At 43.0% G+C, this 19435-nt stretch overlaps 2 protein-coding genes across 3 annotated transcripts; both read right to left on the reverse strand.

Moving 5' to 3' along the window:
* Window positions 1-206: 206 nt before the first annotated feature.
* LOC117760553 (GTP-binding protein REM 2-like) lies at window positions 207-6148 on the reverse strand. Of its 2 annotated transcripts, XM_034583676.1 has the most exons (6): window positions 6087-6148; window positions 5897-5957; window positions 4541-4850; window positions 4316-4389; window positions 2620-2797; window positions 207-884 (listed from the first exon to the last, which is right to left on the reverse strand). In XM_034583676.1, exons 2-6 carry the CDS (start codon window positions 5948-5950, stop codon window positions 592-594), a joined length of 909 nt encoding a protein of 302 aa, XP_034439567.1. In that variant the 5' UTR covers window positions 5951-5957; window positions 6087-6148; the 3' UTR covers window positions 207-591. The 2 variants fall into 2 exon arrangements, with proteins under 2 accessions (XP_034439567.1, XP_034439566.1); XM_034583675.1 differs by lacking the exon at window positions 6087-6148 and having other exon boundaries at window positions 5897-6077.
* Window positions 6149-9053: 2905 nt separating this feature from the next.
* On the reverse strand, window positions 9054-14427 carry nrl (neural retina leucine zipper). Its single transcript, XM_034583672.1, has 5 exons — window positions 14333-14427; window positions 11088-11897; window positions 10673-10972; window positions 9552-9767; window positions 9054-9260 (listed from the first exon to the last, which is right to left on the reverse strand). The coding sequence occupies exons 2-5, from the start codon at window positions 11697-11699 to the stop codon at window positions 9099-9101; spliced, it is 1290 nt and encodes a 429-aa protein (XP_034439563.1). The 5' UTR covers window positions 11700-11897; window positions 14333-14427; the 3' UTR covers window positions 9054-9098.
* Between the last annotated feature and the right edge of the window lie 5008 nt (window positions 14428-19435).

Genomic DNA, 19435 nt, shown 5'->3' on the forward strand with positions numbered 1-19435 from the left:
TCATTGTTTTACTGCTCACCGTCCCCATGGATACCACAATAGCTGAGACTCCACGAACACAACGTGAGTCATCAGCAAAGTCTGTCCCACTAATGAGTTCTGAATTTGTGTGGTCATGACTTAATCCTGTGCTTGAAACGGTAGTAAAATGTGATTAAATGTGACAACTGGTTTATTAATAAACAGAGGCCAAGGGTAACATGCACTGAGTTTGTCAGGACTCAAAAAAGCAATTTATTTAAAGAGATGAGGGTGGCAGTTAACTATCACGACCACAGTTTATTTACATGTGCTCTACAAACAGTATTATAATCTTCTCGTCTTTGTTGATTGTGTACAAAATTGCTGTATCTTCCTACAGATAAACATCACTAACATCACTCTAGCTGTTTTCTACTGCTGGATGCACATGATGATCACTCACAACAGTGTCCTGCCATCGCTCTGGCTCCTTCAAACTCACACCTCCTCTGTTACTCACATCCTCATCTCTCATCCTCTAACTGCTGTGTCACTACCTCCTCCTCTCTTTTGTTGGTGTTCTACCTCCAGCTATTCTCTGTCAACAATCGAACCATCAGACTCGCCCAATCACAGCGCCCCCAGGTCATGGCACGAGCGGGACTTCTGCCTCAGGAACTTGCCCGCCTCCCGCTCTCGCGGGTACCTGGGCACCAGGCTGGACAGGAAACGTTTGGCACGGGAGGTGATGCTCTCGCGTTGGCCTCCTCCGCTCAAGTCCTCCGCGGTCATCCCCGGGGGCCACGGGGACTGGCCCCTGGCTAGCCGCACCGCACACTCCAGGACCTCCAGGGTGCGGTGGTCCAGAGAGGCAGAGATCTCCAGGAAGAGACAGTTGAAGAGGGCGGCGCTGGACATGGCCTCTGAGGGAAAGGAAAGGATTAATGTTAGCTTCTCTGAGTCCAGTGCAAATGATACTTCTCTTCTTCCACCTTTATACTCAATCCAACATGTGAAACATGTTAGACAAGCTGTGAATGTGGTGGGAAAACAACAAGAGGTATATAATCATAATCTTGGCCCTTTTCCCATTTTAGCAAACATTCAATACAACAAAATCAACATTTTGGTTTTTAAATTAGTTTTTTCATTATTTTTGTCTTTAATGGATGGCTGACAGTAGACAATAAATGAAGAGAGATACAGTAGATGAAGGTATAACATGGTACAAAGATTTCCAGCTGTAATAAAACCCAGGACTGATATGAGCTTTAACCAGGGTTCGGTCGACCCCTTCACAGGCTGTGTTCTTTCATCAGAGAGGGTGTTGAAGAGCTCTCTGTATACGAGGCTAACATCAGGCAGGGTCCCTTTGATCAATTGTGCAAATTGCACTTGCAAGCGATTACAAGGAGCTTATGAGGAAGTTTATAGTTTAATGAGGGCAGATGGTTTGGGTTTTTAAGACTTGCAGCAGGGCTGAAACTCAGTGGCAAAAAAAGAGAACAAAATCTTGAGGTGCTGCAGAACGCTCTGTTGCACAGAAGCAACTGTCAGCCACTGTAAACATGTGTGAGAGGTGAAAAGCAAACAAAAAGGAGTGTGTGTGTGTGTGTGTGTGTGTAACATTGCAATAAACAAATGATTCTGAATAATAAACTGACTCAAACAACCAGGCGTTTTGATGTTTCGGTTATTTATAGATAAATAAGTAATAAGTTGATGAAGGAAGGTGTGGAGCAAGATTTAAACCATTTTAAGGTCATGAGGAGAATTTTTCACGACAAACCTTTGGAAGATGTAATTTTGAGTTTTGGAAGGTGTAATGCTGGAGGGGGTCTTTAATAAACTCGGAGGAAGCAGTTATCTTAACTTGTTCTTTTATCTGCCACAGTAAGAACACGTTTCATAAGACATTTCTGCATTCCAGATTTTGTCGTCACTTTTCCTAATCATTGGATTCTTTATAAAAGAACCATGAGCACTCGAAATACTTGTCCCACCTCCCAACTTTGTGCTCTTAAAAAGAATAAAGGATGACTTCTTTCACAATTTTAAAGGTCATACATTGTATAAAGTGAGATTTCCATGTCTTCTTTAATAGGTCAGGAGAGATTAGATACAATTTTGGTCCAGATCCAGGATTTATATTTCACTTTCTTTAATATTGCGCGCAAGGGCCTTTTTTGACATTTCCCAGGGAATATTTTATGGATTTTAATATAAAAAAAGGGAACTAATATCTATGAGTGTGTCCATTGTGGTGCAGATTGATTGGACCTTAGGGGACTGTTGGGCCATGTTGGAGGTGTGTTTTTTATATGTTTCCAGGGTCTTTGAGTTGGGAGGTATACATGTTGTAATATTACATGGCTGGGCAGCATGTGTGTTTTTAAGCTGCATGAATGTGAAGAGGCAGTTCATTCCCAGTCAATGCTCTCCTTCGCTTTAACTGTGATTGTGGCTCCCCTCACACTCCCACACTGCAACTCAGCTGAAACACTGACATTTGCATTTTCACATATCTCACCCCACGTTAGTGTTTGCTGACACAGATACAGAGCTGAAAATGTCAACACTGAGTGTGAAGACCAACTGAAGGAAAATAATTAGATGGACGAGGCGGGGGGGGGGGGATGAGCAGGATGCTCGTCTTACCTTGAGAGGGGACCTCACGTGTGCGGACAAGGTCACTCTTATTACCAACGAGGATGATGGGAGTTTGGGGCTGAGTCTCTCTCAAAAGCAGTCGGAGTTGGGCGGTGCGGTGGAAGCTGCGCCTGTCAGTCACTGAAAACACCAGGACACACACCTCGCACTGCAGAGCCGACAGGTCCTGAGGGTCAGACGGAGGCAAACGCACTGTGTCATACAATAATGTAGGTGGCATTTATATATATATACTGTGAGGCTAGTCATATGCATTTATATGAACAGGTCTATTTTAGTATCTCATACACATCCTCGTGCAATCGTCCCGTGTCACTGCACTTTACTCAAGCATGTTTCTCAACAAATATTTGTGTTTTCTTGTTTTCTATTTGATTGCCTATTTTAATCTATTTTCATACTTTCACGTGTTCCCTTGTCTACCTCATTCTGACATTGTACTGCTGTAACAAGTGAATTTCCCAGACGTAGGATCAATATCATTTTAGAATATAGGACAAGATGGTGACTATATTCTAAAATGATATTGATCCCACGTTATGGTATCGTAGTGTAGCTTACTTTGACGTGTTTCCTTCTCTACATCATTCTGACTATCTGCTGAAGTAACGAGTGAATTTCCCCGACAACAGTAAAGTTTATCTCATCTCATCTTTATAATCTATTCCTCTCTTAAATTTTCAAAGCCTCACTTCCAGAATAACAGTACAAGTGTAGCCTGGAGAAAAAGCAGCTGTATGATGAGCAGATGAATTCTGTATCTAAAATCCTCTGTGCTGTAGTGAGAATGTTTTACTGTAGATAGTACAAACTGCAATACACTGCACATTCTCAGTGACACACACACACACACGTACACTAATCCTCTCCAAACAGCAAAGAGACAGAAATCTCTAAAAATAAAATGCCCCTGAGTGAATCCTTCATAGAAAACTTCCTGTCTTTTTGTTAAGAGCAGCCATTGTTCATTGACTTTTCATTTAATTTTGATTCAGTCTAGAATTGACTCAGATCCAAAGGCAACTTCCTCCCTGGGCAAACATCACAGTGTTTCAGATCATCAATAATCATTATATAAACGTCAGAGAATCCCCACATAAAAAAACGAATACATGCACCTAAATCAAAGACATGAATACAATCACTTGGCACATCTGCTTTGTGGGCAGCTTTCTTTCTCTCTCTCTGATTTTCTCTCTCTCTCTGTCCCCCTCACTCACATCCCCGCACAGATGCCTTGGAAATGCACTCGAGGGAAAAGAAGAAAAAAGTGTGCAAAACAACCTGATAATGAGCTTTTCCTCAGACAACCACATGCAGATGCAGCAGATTTATTGTCCTCCTTCTGCCACAGCAGTTCTCTGAGCTCAAGGCAACTATTTCTACAGTTATATAGTGCTGTCATGTGCTCTGGACATATAATATGAACACCTCTAATATGCTGCATGTGCATTACAGTTCCCTTTCAAATTCTTGTTTTGGTTAACTTACCTATGATGTTATCCCCTTTAAGCTTATTTCTTGTTCTATATGCAAATTGTCTTGGCAATCTGTCCCCAAGACGCAGAGGGCACCATGGGATATGCTCGTGGATGGATGGATGCAGGTGCAAAGAGGGCTCAGTGGCCTAATGAGGGAGCAGAGAACAGGGATCGTGGGAACAGTGAAGTATTGTTTGGCTCACCTGTCTCCAGTTGTCAAAGATAATGATGGTGCTCTCCTCCTCATCCACTGTGACCGTGCACACGTATCCCTCGCCTAGGGACAGGGAGAGCAGCAGTTAGGTCTCAGATGGGAGATGGGTGCTGGGTTTTGTTTACCTGCTGCTCACTGTGGAAGGCAATGCTACTGCAGGCGGTCTTTTTCACGTCAACACTGAATTTGTCTTGTCAAACAAACAGCTTTGTACCATCAGAATCCACAGACGCCGTCCTGTCCATGTCCCCAGCGAGGGCGAGGGCCAGAGAAGACTTCCCCACACCGTTCTGCCCCAGCAGGGCGATCCTTAGAGGCCCATCAGGTCTGCCCTCCACCGCCACGGTCGGAGTGTCGTCCAAGGCTGGACTGAAGCGGATCGGTGACGCAGAGGGCCCAGCAGCACTTGATGTCCAGTCGCAATCATCATGCACAGCTTCTTCTCGTCTGAGCTGGTGCTTAAGTGGCAGAGGAGTGCTTCCTCTGCGAACTGTCGGCGTGTTGGACAGAGTCATACTGTCACACTGAGGGACAGATTGAGGGACACTGTGATGCATCAGACATAATACTAAGGGACAGAACCCAGAAGTGATGCTATAGATAATAACTCACTGTTACTACTGTACTCTCATAACACAGGGGGATGAATGGTCAATGTCTGTGCAGCAGAGCAGAGGCTGAGATATCGTCACATTGACTCACTTATACAAGTCAAGATTGAAAAACATTATCTCATACAATTCCCATAATACAACTAAATAAATGCTCAGATTATTCAAACTTAATGTCCTAAATGGATGGAGAGATGGATGGATGGATACATAGATAGAAAGAAACATACATAGAAAGATAGATAATCTCTATATATACATATGTATATATATATATATATACATATATATATAAAAATGCCGCAAGTTTGTTTCTCAATGTAATATTCACTCTATTTTAGCTCTGTTTTGGTCTCGACCAGCTCCTGAGGCAAATTGCTATCTGGTCCTTTCACTGGTCAATGTGCTGCTGACTCGGTTTGTCTGCTGTTTGGTGTGGGGCTAGGAAAAGGTCGGTTTCCAAGAAGCTCAGACACATTTTTTGGGATGTAATAGAAAAAACTACCAACTGTGAGAGTGAACTGAAACAATAATGTTGCGGTTCGAAAAAAACCCAACAATGAGGTGAAAAATGCTAAAAAGCCATGGTGATTATTCTCAGTGGAGTTTTCTCCTTTCATATTGAATAGTCACATCAATGCTGCTTAAGATGCAAATAAATCTCAGAGAAGTAAGATTCAATAATGCCAATTATAGAAACACACACACACACACACACACACACACACACACACACACTCACACACACACACACACACACACACACACACACACACACACACACACACACACACACACACACACTCACACAAACAATAAATCCATCCATCAAGCTGACACTTTAAATACAAAACATTATAACGCTCCAACTTTGCCCTGAACCCTGATTGGCTGCTTTAATTCTAGATACTAGGGGCTGTGTGCCTAGACCTCCATGCAGCCCCGTGCAGCCCACCTACCGTGGTCGCCTTCTCCTCATTGCTGAGTCTGTCTTCGGGCACATCTGTCTGCATCTGCAAACTGATATGAAGCGATCAGGGAAAAAGACTCCAAAAGAAAACTGAGCACTCCCCCTTCTACCCCTCGTCCGCCTCAGCCCCACCTCACCCACTTCATGAACCCAGCTCAGCACCAAGTATGATCTCTCACCTGTCTCACTGCTCCCGTACAAAGTAAGCACGGTCTCTCTCTCTCTTCCTTTCTCTCTGTCTCTCTCCTACTCTCTCTCTCCTCCTCTCTCTCTCTTCATCTCTCTCTTGCTGCACTCTCTCTCTCTCCGTCGTGTCTCCCTTCTCTCTCTCTCTCTCTCGCTCTCGCTCTCGCTCTCTCGCTCTCTCTCTCTATAATATATTGAGTTTGTTTGATTGTTCATTGTTATTATTATTAATATAATAATAATAATTATATTAACAATGGTCAAAGACACTGTACATAGGATTCAAAAATCCTATTAGAGATTAAGATTTGTTATAAATCTCTCTCTCTCTCTCTCTCTCTCTCTCTCTCTCAGGCTCTACAAACTGACAATCACCCTCACTGTAGTGCAGGATGCAGGAGGTAGGAGGCAGGATGCAGGATGCAGGATGCAGGAGGTAGGAGGCAGGAGGCAGGAGGCAGGAGGCAGGAGGCAGGATGCAGGAGGCAGGAGGCAAGATGCAGGAGACAGGAGGCATGAGGCAGGAGGTAAGATGCTGGAGGCAGGAGGTAGGATGCAGGAGGCAGGCGGAAGGAGGCAGAAGGCCGGATGCAGGAGGTAGGTTACAGGAGGCAGGAGGTAGGATGCAGGGGGCAGGATGCAGGGGGCAGGAGGCAGGAAGTAAGATGCTGGAGGCAGGAGGTAGGATGCAGGAGGCAGGCGGAAGGAGGCAGAAGGCCGGATGCAGGAGGTAGGTTACAGGAGGCAGGAGGTAGGATGCAGGGGGCAGGATGCAGGGGGCAGGAGGCAGGGGGCAGGGAGCAGTAGGTCCTTATAGAAAGATGCTCTGAGTCACGAAGCTCTCATTGACCTGTGGAAGATGGCTGCGATATAGATACTGGCCACTAGAGGGAAGTACAACGCAAGTCTTCTCCATCGTGGCTCTGTTACTATGAGTGTGTGTGTGCGTGTGTGTGTGTCCTTGGGGAAACACAACTTGTTTCAAACGTGTGATTTGGGAATTCCTTTAGTACAAACAGGTTTAATACAAACATCCCACGGACCTGCCCGCCCAGTGCTTCAGTCTGTCGCCTCTCTCCTTTTGTGTCTTCTCATCGACACGTGACCTTTTCCTGGACTGACCCATTTTACCTTTTTTTAATCAAATAAAACCATATAGTCCCACATCCAAGGAGTGTATATGTGCATGTTTTCTATCAGAATACGAGTGTGGCCGTGAGCGGTGGTGCGTCCCTCCCACACAAAGCCACAATAGGCTCCGGCAGTGAGCAGCCAGGACGCTATTATAGCCCTAATCCTGCTCCTATTGTACAGGCCAGAGAGAGAGAGAGCGAGAGACAGAGAGAGAGAGAGGTAGAGCCGAAGATGAGGTCATCCCAAACAGTGCAACACCCAGGGTCACTGCCTCACTATAGAGGGACGGAGATAAAGAGAGGGATGGAGCAGGGGATGGGGCTGCAGGGTGAGCTGCACAGAATAGGCCTGCACAAGACTACGAGTGGGAGATGCTCAGATAGGTGAATGGAGAGGAGGTGACCTGTGTGAAGAGTGCACAAAACACAACACGGCACGCCAGGGATGGTAAAGTACTTTGTTTATTTCATATGCATATGAAACCACACTACAACAGGAGCGGCCGTCATGTTTTGGTAATAATGTTAATTCTAATCACAATTGGATAAGGTAATAAACTGTAGGAAAGTAAAAATACACACTAATGGAATAAAACCGGTAAAATAATTAGAATCAATACATAAATAAACAATAAATACTGAATAAATAAGTGAATAAATAAAAATAACAATTTATTTAACCTACACCCAAAATAAATAAATCTAACGCAATGATTCCATGGAAGAGTTTTTTTTTCTCCATGAAAAAATATTTTTTGCCTTTTTTCCCCCTGCGCCATTGATTTTGAGTTGCATCTGAAGTAGAACCACAGTACCTGAGTGCACAGTGACCGGCTCTGTGGTGCTACATGTCGCATTAAAATGGTGATCGTCCCTGCTACAGAGGTGTTCAATGTGCCTAGAAGAACTGGACACAACCACACAAATCATGCCACACTCTTGGGATTGGGTGTCTTTGTCCTTTCCACCACATGCAGCCGCTTCATTAATTACAACCAGCTCCACTTCTTTGTATGTAAAAAACCTCGAGAGCAAACAGCGAGTCTTCTCTGTTTGTGTTAATGGCTGAAAGTCACCATTTCCAACTAGATTTATTTGCTAAAAAAGAAAATTAAAAAAAATAAAGCAGTATCCCCACTATTCATTTAGCACAATCACTGGAAGGTCCCCATGAGAGGTATCCTTGTACATTCTTTAATCTATGATTATTCACTTTACAAAGAATAACAAGTCTTGGTGAGCTTAAACACTTTGGTAGGCAACTGTGAAATATTAGCTGGCAAATACTTAACTGCATGCTGTGGATACTTCATCCAAGCCCATACCACTCCACATCCAGCACCACTGCACTACTCAGACCTCTGCAGCTTTATAGCAGCTTATTATATAAAAATAAAAACAAAACTACGATGTGAGCCTCAACACTCATTTGGAGAGTACATTGCAGCTATGCCACATTGCATAGATAATATGCTTCAGCAGGGTCAGGGATTAATACGATTGTAATCTGATTCCGTCAGTGGTATTTGTCCACTGTTGTGCTGGTGTCACAGGCAGACGATCTCAATGAGCTCTCAGCCAGTGTTTGTGCAACTATTCACAGTTTAGTCCAAGAAGCAGCCTAGAGTCTCGCTCTATGATTCCCCTTCGTTCAAGGGTGGATTTCACAGTTGTGTGGCCCCCGAAACTGAATGTCTCTCTCACCTTCCCTGCTGTACACACACATGCACACACATGCACACGCACGCACACATGCACACTCACACATAAACGCATACTTCTTTGCTTTCTCCAAGTTTGATCCCTCATCACTGGTCGCTCCACGTTGGCGGAGCTTGTCTTTCCTCTATGTTCTCCTCTGTGGGTATAAACTCAGAGGAAGTAGTCGGGGGGTGGGGAAGGTGGGTTGCTGGGGCGGGTCAGGGGGGCCTCGCCGCCGGCGCCGTGGTTCGTGTTGAGGAGCTTCTCGTAGCGAGCCTTGTAGGTGTCTCTTTCCCTCAGCACTCGAGTCAGCTCACACTGCAGCTGCTCCAACTGAGGGGAGGGAGGTGGAGAGAAGATGGTCATTTCTCTGTGCTTCACTGAGACACAGTGCAAAGATGTTGACTCATTTTTCCTAGTAAATTGTGTCAGGGATGTAAATTTAGAGGATTGAGGCCTCTCAGAGTGTCAGACAGTGGATTTGTCTCCTTCTGAGGCCTTTTCAGGGTCAGGATGTCCATAATAAAGCTCAATATCAGATTTAGGTTCAGGTTTGGGGTCAGATTAGGCCTGGATGTGCATAAACTGGGAGAGCTTATCAGTGAGACTCATACATACTCATACCTGTTGTGTGAGCACATGTTTCTCTGACTCCAGAGCGTGGCGGTGCTGTAGGCGCTTGTAGCGGCAGGACTGGGCATAGCCACGGTTCTTTAGTGTGCGGCGTTTCTGCTTCAGGCGCACCACCTCGTCCTTGCTCACGCCACGCAGGTGTCGGTTGAGCTCGCGAACCGACAGGCTCACCAGCTGCTCGTCAGAGAAGCGGTCGTTTGCCCCACACTGTTGAACACAAGGTGGAACACATCACCACATTGTGACTGGTGCACATGTGATACATCACATTGTATGCGTGTCTATGTGTGTGTGTGTGTGTGTGTGTGTGTGGGGCACATTTCAGCACCACATGTCCATAATCTGTCACGTAATCTGACTAAGTGTGGGTGACAGTTATCAGGATTACACACAGCAATAATAGCAGATATTATCATAAGCTCACACTGTGCTCCACATAGTGATCCACCCAGGCATCTTGATCGACCACAACACAGATTACTGCATTTCTTTACCTTCTAAAGTTACAGCCATTCAACACTGAGCTTTATTAACTGTCTTTTTCCTCCAATCACATTTCACAATTTAAAGTGTTGAGTTATTATTCCTTTAGCTGGTTTCTAGTTGAAGAATTGGCTTGTGTATATGTTAAAAAGCTGATGACAAAATGTCTTTGGAAAAATTTGGAATTCTATTCATCAGGTATAAGCAGTATCAACACTTAATATATGATATATAATAAACCCTTTTATAGTTGTAAGCACATGTAAGTGTTAATTCATGTATTAGTCAACCAATAATGACTGATAATGTAGTGAGACACAATTACAATATGATAAAATATGTTTTCATATGAAAATGTGCAACTGCTGATAAATAATAATTCTCAACGCATTTCTAAAAACTGCCTTATTTCATTGGAAATTAAGATTTTGTGTCTTCAGAGACTTCACTTCCCTTAGAGCTGTAGAGAGCAGGCCTTCAAGTGATGCCTCAGATAGATACAGACATTAATAACCATGTTCTAATGTCCTAATCCTAATCCTTCACTGCACGATCCCTCTCTCCCTCCGCTCAGCCCTCTCATACAGGTGCCTCTGTTTTCTCACTTTGCTCCCTGCCCCTCCTTCAACGTCCCCGTTTACCTGATTAACTAGTGGGTGGTGGTGATGGTGATGGCTGCCATGCATGGGGTGATGCGAGTGGTGCTGGTGATGGTGATGCTGGTGGTGATGAAGGCGACCCTGGGGGCTGAGAGGCTGCGGGTAGGGAGCCGAGGCTTGGGTGGCGTTGGGGAGCGAGGCAGGGGCCGATGAGAGGAAGACGAGCGGGCGATGGCACATGTCTGTCCCCTTGGTGCAGGATATGTCGCCTCCGCTGTCGCTGCTTGAGTCTCCAAGATTGCTGCTGGAACTCTGAGAGAGACCTGGAAACTGAAGGGGAGGAGGGGGCACAGGAGATGATGAAGAGGCAGCAGGGGGGGAGAAGAGAAAAGCCAACCTTTTCATGGCTATAAGAGAATCATAGTTTTAACCTAGAGCATGTTACCTGTGAGCTGACAGCTGCAGCAGCTGAGTTCAGCAGGGCCTCAACAGCATCCTCACAGCCCAGGAAGCCATTTACCGGCCCCCTTTCTCTGTCCCCTCTCTCTGGTACCCCTCCCAAGGCTCCCAGCAGAGTGGCAGGCCCTGTCACCTCCCCTCCAAACTGTTGCTGCAGCGCTGCCAGCCAGATCAGGTCCTCCAGCGAGGCCGGAGTGGGACCCTGGGGCCCACTGTGGGCCGGGCTCCCCTCCACATTCCCCTGAGAGCCAGAGCTGATGCCAGAGTTGAAGCTGTTCGAGATGGAGAAGGGGAAGGAGATGGAGGAGGATGACGATGAGAGGGAGGAAGAGCCTGAGGGAGGCGGGTGGGCGTCGCTGAGCGTCGGCGAGGGCGGCAGCGAGTTGTAGGGGCTGGAGCTCAAACTGGAGTCCTGTGGAGGGTGGCTGGTGTACGGTGAGCTCGAGGGGTCGTAGCCAGATTTGGGATATGGACAAGGAGGAGGGAGTGGAGGAGTGTCAGATTTCACCTCAAACTTGAGGAGGTCAAAGTCATTCAGGTACTCCATGGCCAGCGGGCTGGGGGGGAGAGAGGGCATGGGGAGGGGAGGAGACGACATGATGTCAGCCGCTGCTGCTGCTGCTGGTGGAGCTTCAACAGGGTTTTTCCGTGTGTCAGGATTGTTGGAAAGCCCACTCCTCTGCCTCAGTGCAGCTCATAGACAGCAGCAGTGGTGATGACAGGAGGTAGACTGGTGGGTGAGTTTCCTCTGTGAGAAACTGTACGTCCCCGTGTCCTCGTCTCTGTGTCTCTTGTCCTGAAGGAGAGGAGGAAGCAGACGGAAAGGGACCAGAGAAAAGGAATGGTGTTACACATTTTTATTATCAATGAGACTTTTTATAAGGCATTTACATATTGGGTTTATACAAATGGTTTAATTTATTGATATTGAAAAAAGTGCTCCAATGAGTCAGCATAACATTGCAGATGGACAGTAAGTATTAAAATAGATGCAGCAGAACCAGAGGGATATTTCCACAGATTCGTCCTTCTAGCCTTCTAGGTTATTGCTGATCCACAGAAATGAAAAAAATGAAATAAAAAAAAAAACGAGATGTTAAGTTAGCTGAAGAGGTTTGGCTTAATCATTCAATAATGATTTATAGATCAGTGATAAGCCTTTAATAAGAGGTGCTAATTCTGTTCAACCTACAAAACACATTTACAAGAAGAGTAGCACTCAGAAGAGAGCATACATCCACAAGGCCCAACGGTTAACTTAAATTAAATCAAGCTGACTGATTTATTCCCCTAAATGGGCACGATTTTCCGCATCAAGATCGAGGTATGACTCCCTGGGACGTTGTTGAAAATGACTAAACGCCTCTATCTCACAATGTTAAAGAAAATTCAAAAAGAGATAAAAAGTTCCTTCTGCAACAAAATTGAATGGGTTCTTCCATGAGCCATATCTTTCTACCATGTTTTGTGGTAATCCATAGAGTAGTTTTTGTGTAATGCAGCCAACTAACAGACAGACAAATGCTGACAAAAAACACAACCTCATTGGCAGCAGTAACAAATTACTGATGTTAACTTAAGTTAATAAATTGTCCATTTAGGGGGATTTCCTGAGAAGGGTTAGGGTTAGGGTTAGGGTTGAACTAAATTAAAGAGTTAGTTCAAAAAACAAAGCAAATTTTCTTAATCTCTAAAATGTAAGAGAAGGATTTTGACAATCTGGCAAGTTGTAACTTGCTCTCATTCTCTTCTTGGAAACATTAGTAAATTATTTATTAACCATTAGTAAAATCATCAATTACACCTTATAAAGTGTCTTTGGAGTGATAGGAAACTCTTTGGGCTGCTGTTGTTCCTTTTGGAAACTACAGTTTCTAAAGATCATTTAACCATAAAAGCTGTGACAACTTGACTTGGTTCAACTTGGAATCAGACTGTGAGAGTGTGTGTGGCAAGTATGATTGTGTTATATTAAGACACTAATCTGCAGCACATCCCCCCCCCGCCTATCATCTTATACACATGTATTAGAACCATGTGCACATTCACATACACGTGCACATGCACACATTGTGTGGTGTGCAACATCTTGGTTTCAACAAACCTTTAAACTTTACTTCATACTTTATAATTTGTGGCCTTCTATGTTCAACAAGTTGTGTTAGTGAGTAATTCCAGATCTCATATCTAAAGAATGTCACTTTGTAAGTGGAAAGAATACCGTAAAATTGTTTTTATCCAAATTTTAAAAATGCCTTCAATACCTTCGCACGCACGCTCACACACACACACACACAGACACACACACACACACACACACACACACACACACACACACACACACACACACACACACACACACACACACACGCACGCACACACACACACACACACACACACACACACACACACACAAATACACAGTGAATAAAACGTTATATTTCTAGAAAGATCTGCCCACTGAACATCACCTACTGGAGCCCAAGAACTCAAAGGGCTTAATCATTTTTGACAGAAACATCCACAAGTCTCAGAGACCAAACCCAGTTATCAGCAGGCTCACACTTTAATCCAGTAACTTTCTAAAGTGAATCAAAACCCATGTTCATACAGCGAGAGGAGAGAAAGCTGATGTCAACCTTAAATGTTACACATCAAAATGTTGGAGCTGGTTCTTTTGGATCATTTCTACTCAGATTCAAGAAGGAAAAGTTCATAATAGGTTATGTGCCAGTAGAGAAATGAAGAGTTTACATGTTATTCTGTTTTTCAGTGATGAATAGGTGATACAGGATTCTAAGTGAGACCATAAAAACACAGCTGAACAACAGAGTCCCCTCAGAACTTCAATGAAATGTATTATTAATATGCTACTATACATCATAGAAAGAGGTAGAAGACAACACGACTAATTATGGCCCTTCACATATAATAGTTATTATTATCAAAATGAACCTCTAATTAAAAATCCACCTTTGACTGGTGACTCTGGCGCACAGCTCATTAGTTTTGCCCCCTGTGGTTCCAAATGGATTGTAAAAGAAGGCAAACAGTGACAGGGCTGCATGGAGGCCTCAGTCTGGCTACAGACCAAAGTCACGGCAAAAAGCCAGCCAGAAAAATAGTGACAACACACACGCACACACACACACACACATGGAAGAGAAAAAAGTGGAATGAAGTCCGGCCCAGGCCTGACATGAGAGATGCGACAGAATGAAATGAACTTACCGTCGTTCATAGAGAGGAAGGATGGTTACAAGCTCTTTTCAACATCCCCATCAAACACACACGCGCCCACAAAAATAATCAACTGACTGGTTGACTGACACGATGGGAGAGAGACACACAGGAAACAGAGTGTGTGAGCGCATGTGAGTGTGTATAGCACTCTGTCACTGAGTGCCACTGCCCCCTTTCTTTCTTTCCCCTCTGCTGCAAATCCCTGTTTGAAACAATCCCCTCCTCTCTTTCTCTCTCTCCCCATATCCCTCTCTCATGGTTCACAGGCATGTTCACACTCTATAGGCAGAGTCTCTCTCTCTCTTTCTTTGTCTATTTCTCTCTGTTTTATCTTTGTCTATCTTTGTCTGTCTCTTTTATTCAGTTTTTCTTGTTTTATCCATGTTTCTCTCCTCACACAAACACACGCACTCACACACACACAAACCTCATACACACATATCAGATATTTTTCATCAGATATAATTCATCCCAAACTCTTCATGGTTGTGTTGGCCCAAGTTGGACAGTAGACTCTCTACTGCCTCGCAGTGGACAGTCACTGCCATTGAAGCGAGCCGCTTCATGAGGATGTGATGCAGGGGAAAGAGTTTCACTGTAGCATTATATAAACTATTGGTAACTGGGGAAGTTATAAACTGTTATTAATATTCAACTTGCTCTAAGGTTCTAAAATTCACAAGTTAACCTCTTTAACCCGTAGATCATTGTAGTAAATTACGATCACTTTGAATTGATTTCATGATAATTGACTACAATGATAGGATCCAGGGAATTAAGAGGTTTTCTTGGGAATTTTTAGGTCCTCAGTTAAAGTTAGGTTCAAACAGGTGCATACAAATCAAATGTTCTCTCAATTTGGAAAATGCTAAGGACCATAAACCTGTGACATAAACTTGACTCTGAGAAGGCTTGACTGTATCCTAATTACAATTGTTTGTTGGTTTATTTGTTTGTAAGCAAAATTACACAAAAACTATACAGATTACCACAAAACCCGGTGGAAGGATCTGGTATGGGTCATGGAAGAACCCATAACAATTTGGTGCAGATCCATATCAGGGGGCCAATCCAGGATTTTTTGTTCACTTCCTTTAACATTGCGAATTGAGTTTTTCTTGAAATTCACTCATTCATTTAGTGAATGAGTGAATTCACTAAAATAATGAATATCATAAAACTGCATCTTTACATCAGTCTCCTTTAAGTTCAATATTAAATCATAACCCACCTCAAGGCTGTCGTCATATCATCACTTAAGAAAAGCTCATTGACAGAAAGGTTTGTCTTATCTAATAAACACCTGAACTGCTTCCAATGTTTGATCATGGTGTGTATCTTAAATTTCAATATGTGATCATCATTATTATATTATATGATATATATATTTTATTTAATTATATTATATTTATTATTATTTTATAATTATTTGGCTTTCAGTTTTTTAAAATCCTATATTAATGTCTTTGAGCATTGTTAAATGCATCACACAAATAAAATGCTATTAATTCTTATAATTCTTATTATTCTTATTATTCTTATTATCAACTGGTGCCTGACAGTCCCTGAGTGAGTCAGCTGTCTTGACATACATGCGTATTACCTTTCACGATTAAAAAAAAAGCTGGTATATCTTTACTTAAATGCAACAACATATACTCACTACATCTAAACTCTTTGGGATGTGCCACTGACATTTTAATAAGTGAATGTAAAACTTTTTAATGGCTAAAACTTCCGACACTGTACATAAACACGACCTTGGGCTGCTACTGTCTTTAAGATCTCACACAGTTGTTTTTGCTCTCACATATTTGCCCCCCCCCCCCCCCCTGTGTCTCCACACTGCCTCTGTGTGTCTTAGTTAGACTGAAAATCTGTGGATATTTTGTTTTCTTCTCCAACCTGTTTAAATCCAGCGAGCAGAGAAATGCAGAACAAGCGTTTCTCGATGCTCCTTAACAGCTAAACTTGTTAATCCAGAGTCTCTCTGGGTCTTAATAGTGTCTCGGTGAGGACTCAGTGAGTTAATAGTGTCTTCATAAATCTGATCTGGACAGTAAACACAATCTTTAAGGCAAACAGACATGCTGACTAATGGAAATAGCTCAAGTCTCACAAACATGAGTTTTTCCTACTTTACTTAATTACATCACAGATCTGCAAAAATTAGGACGTTTGTTGAGCAGAGAACATGCTGAGGGAAACTTTAAGGGAAGCATGACAACTATCTTAGAGACAATAGTCAACATATGTATTTAAAAAAAAAAAAGTTAAACAGTTTCTAGTCCCTTCTTTCAGTTTCTCTTCCTCTCTTTCTCTGTTTTAACCTCTCTATCTGCCCATCTCTTGTGTTTCCGGGGAAAGCTTAGCAGTTAAATCAACAGGGCCTCCCATGAGGGTGAGGGGACAAAGAGAGGGAGAGACACAGAGGAACTTACCTCATACTTCATGGCAAACACACCGCCAGCCCTCGTTCATCTGCAGCCGAGCGCACATGTGTCCTGGCCGCAGCCACCTCACGTTCAGGTGGTACTTGTGTAAAACGCAGCCCGACACCGCTCTCAGTTCTTCTGCAGCCTTTTCTTTCCAGAGGTACATTTAAGTAATTAGCCCTTTGGAATCCAACACTGTGATTATCATAATGAGTATAGAGGTAGTAGTGGTACATGCTGTAGGGGTTGTATTCTGATTAAGATATCTGTAAGGCCAGGGTTAGGGCTAGGGTTATGTAAATTATTTCCTCATAGAAATACTTACAAACATGTGAGGGGTTGTGAGAAGTGGTCATTCGCTGCATTTCGAGGAAAAAGTTTGACATTTTAGAAAACTGGATTCATTAATTTTCTTGTTTTCCGGAGTCCTGTCGTCACATACAACCAGTGGACAGTCCAGCAGCCGCCGTGCTCATCCAAAAAGTCTGACACATTAACCCCATTTAACCAGAGTGTCACTTTGACACTTTTGTATTCATGCTGGTAGGTGAATTGTGTTATCTTTGGGCAGAGCCAGGTTGGCTGTTTAACCCTGTTGCCTATAGTTGTAGTTTAACCCTATGCGAAGCTAAACTTAGTGGGAGCTGGCATCAACTTCATATTTACTTTAACTCATAGACTGCATATAAAGATGGACGACATGACTGCACTCCTCAAGTGAAGCCAAAGCATCTTGATCGCCACCTGGTGGCTGGTAGTAGTATAGCTCATAAATCCTGCCTCCTCCATGTTAGTGGACGGAAGATAGACCGAACAAAAAAGTTATTAGATGCTATAAAACCGGGGTGAAACGACATGACAGCTGAGATTGACTCGTGATTGGTCGAGTGTGTGTATCGTCGAAGCTTTCATACCACACCTCCATCCCCAATATTGATGCTGTTGTTTTGCAACTTCTGGAGAGCAGGTCCCTTCCTAGTCTATATTCTGTAGCATCATGTTTAGTGACACAAGAATAATATCTCTAGCTCGTTGTAAGAAGGTGTATAAAATAAGTTTACTTCCCAAAATGCCCTGAATGAGTTTAATGTCAACAGTTAAATTGGAAAAGAATTATATTCCAACGAGTTCTGATTGTCTGTGTGAGTTAACCTGAGTTAACTTGGTTTTAAATGTATTTATTTTTATTTTTCAAAGCACTACAAAAGAAATTCCAACCACATCCATTGTATTGAGGCAAAAAAATCTCATAGATTGATATGATGGGTCAATAAACCTGGGTACACACCAGTACAACGGTAGGGAAAGAAAAATATGTTTTGGGGGATTTGGATGAACTGACCCTATAAGCTTGGTCATTTCAACACCCCCAAAGTGGTAAGCTGACCTCTCTGTCACCCAGTCAAACCGGTTTCATATCCTCCAGCTTTTATTCACTGAGAGGCTCTATAGGTCGATTGGGGTCATGAAACAGGAGTTGCTGAGGTGGGAGAAACATCAGGACGCAGCTCAGCCACAAGGAGACAAGAGAGTTTCTGGGAAAAGGCCACAAGAATTGGCAGATATGAAAAAGAACGAGATGTGATTTATAGAAAATAGACAGACAGGATGGCGGCAATGGGAGAGTAACAGAGCTGAGGACAGACCTGCACTGTTTGGACAGATGGTGTAAGGTGGAGGCCTGAAGGGTCCCACTAACGACCTTATCCCACATATACATATACATGTCCTAATCCTGACTAACTCTGCCACAAGCAGCAGGCTTACACCTCACCACGGGCCTCCTCCCTGCCTCGCTCTGAAGATCTGTCTCCTTCACTCTCTCTACACACACACACAGTAAAGATACAGTTAACCTTTATGATGGCCGTAGGCCTTTGACAAAAATGTTTGAGTGGTTTGTGGATTGCTGTCTGATCCTGGATCAATGCTATTAGTCACAAATGGCAAAACATTAATGGAAATATTTAAAAGATTTGAGTTGGCTAATGAGTGAAAAAGCAAATCATGCAAACCCTTCAAAAAAATACTTTATAGGCTCATTCAACCCACGGACATAGAGAAACTTGTGTTTTGATACATACAGATAGTTTTGGTTTCATCTGTTCAGATTTTGTGATAGATTCTTACCTCCACTTCAATACAAGGGAGGTGAATGGAACTCAATGATAACAAAATAAAAAAAAACGATCAACGTCTCTTTACAGAATCAGTCCTTGCTACTCTGGATAAATACAGAATCACTCGTCAGCTTTATGAGACTTAAGTAAAGTTCTAATGAAAACAGTGAGTTATCTGAGTGAAACCCAGTCTTTAACATTCAAGATAAGATAAAATAAGCTTTATTTGTCACGTACGCAATTATACATGGTAAAATGTGCAGTGAAATGGGTTATTATGCCTGCATCCAGTTTTTAAATAGTAAAATAGATAAAAAATATATATATTTTCACAGCAGACATTTTGAAATGTCACAGGAAGAGTACAGGTGAACTGCTAACATTAACATTAACATTAACATTAACATTAACATTAACTACAGCACCATTGTATACATTTTATTATTATCACCATGTGCTTTATGAAAAGGGCCTCAGCATAATTTATGCATATGCTGTTGAACAGTCGACTATATAAAGGTTCTGTACAAACAGTG

The sequence above is a fragment of the Hippoglossus hippoglossus genome, chromosome 4, assembly GCF_009819705.1.
Source record: "Hippoglossus hippoglossus isolate fHipHip1 chromosome 4, fHipHip1.pri, whole genome shotgun sequence".
Taxonomy (NCBI): domain Eukaryota; kingdom Metazoa; phylum Chordata; class Actinopteri; order Pleuronectiformes; family Pleuronectidae; genus Hippoglossus; species Hippoglossus hippoglossus.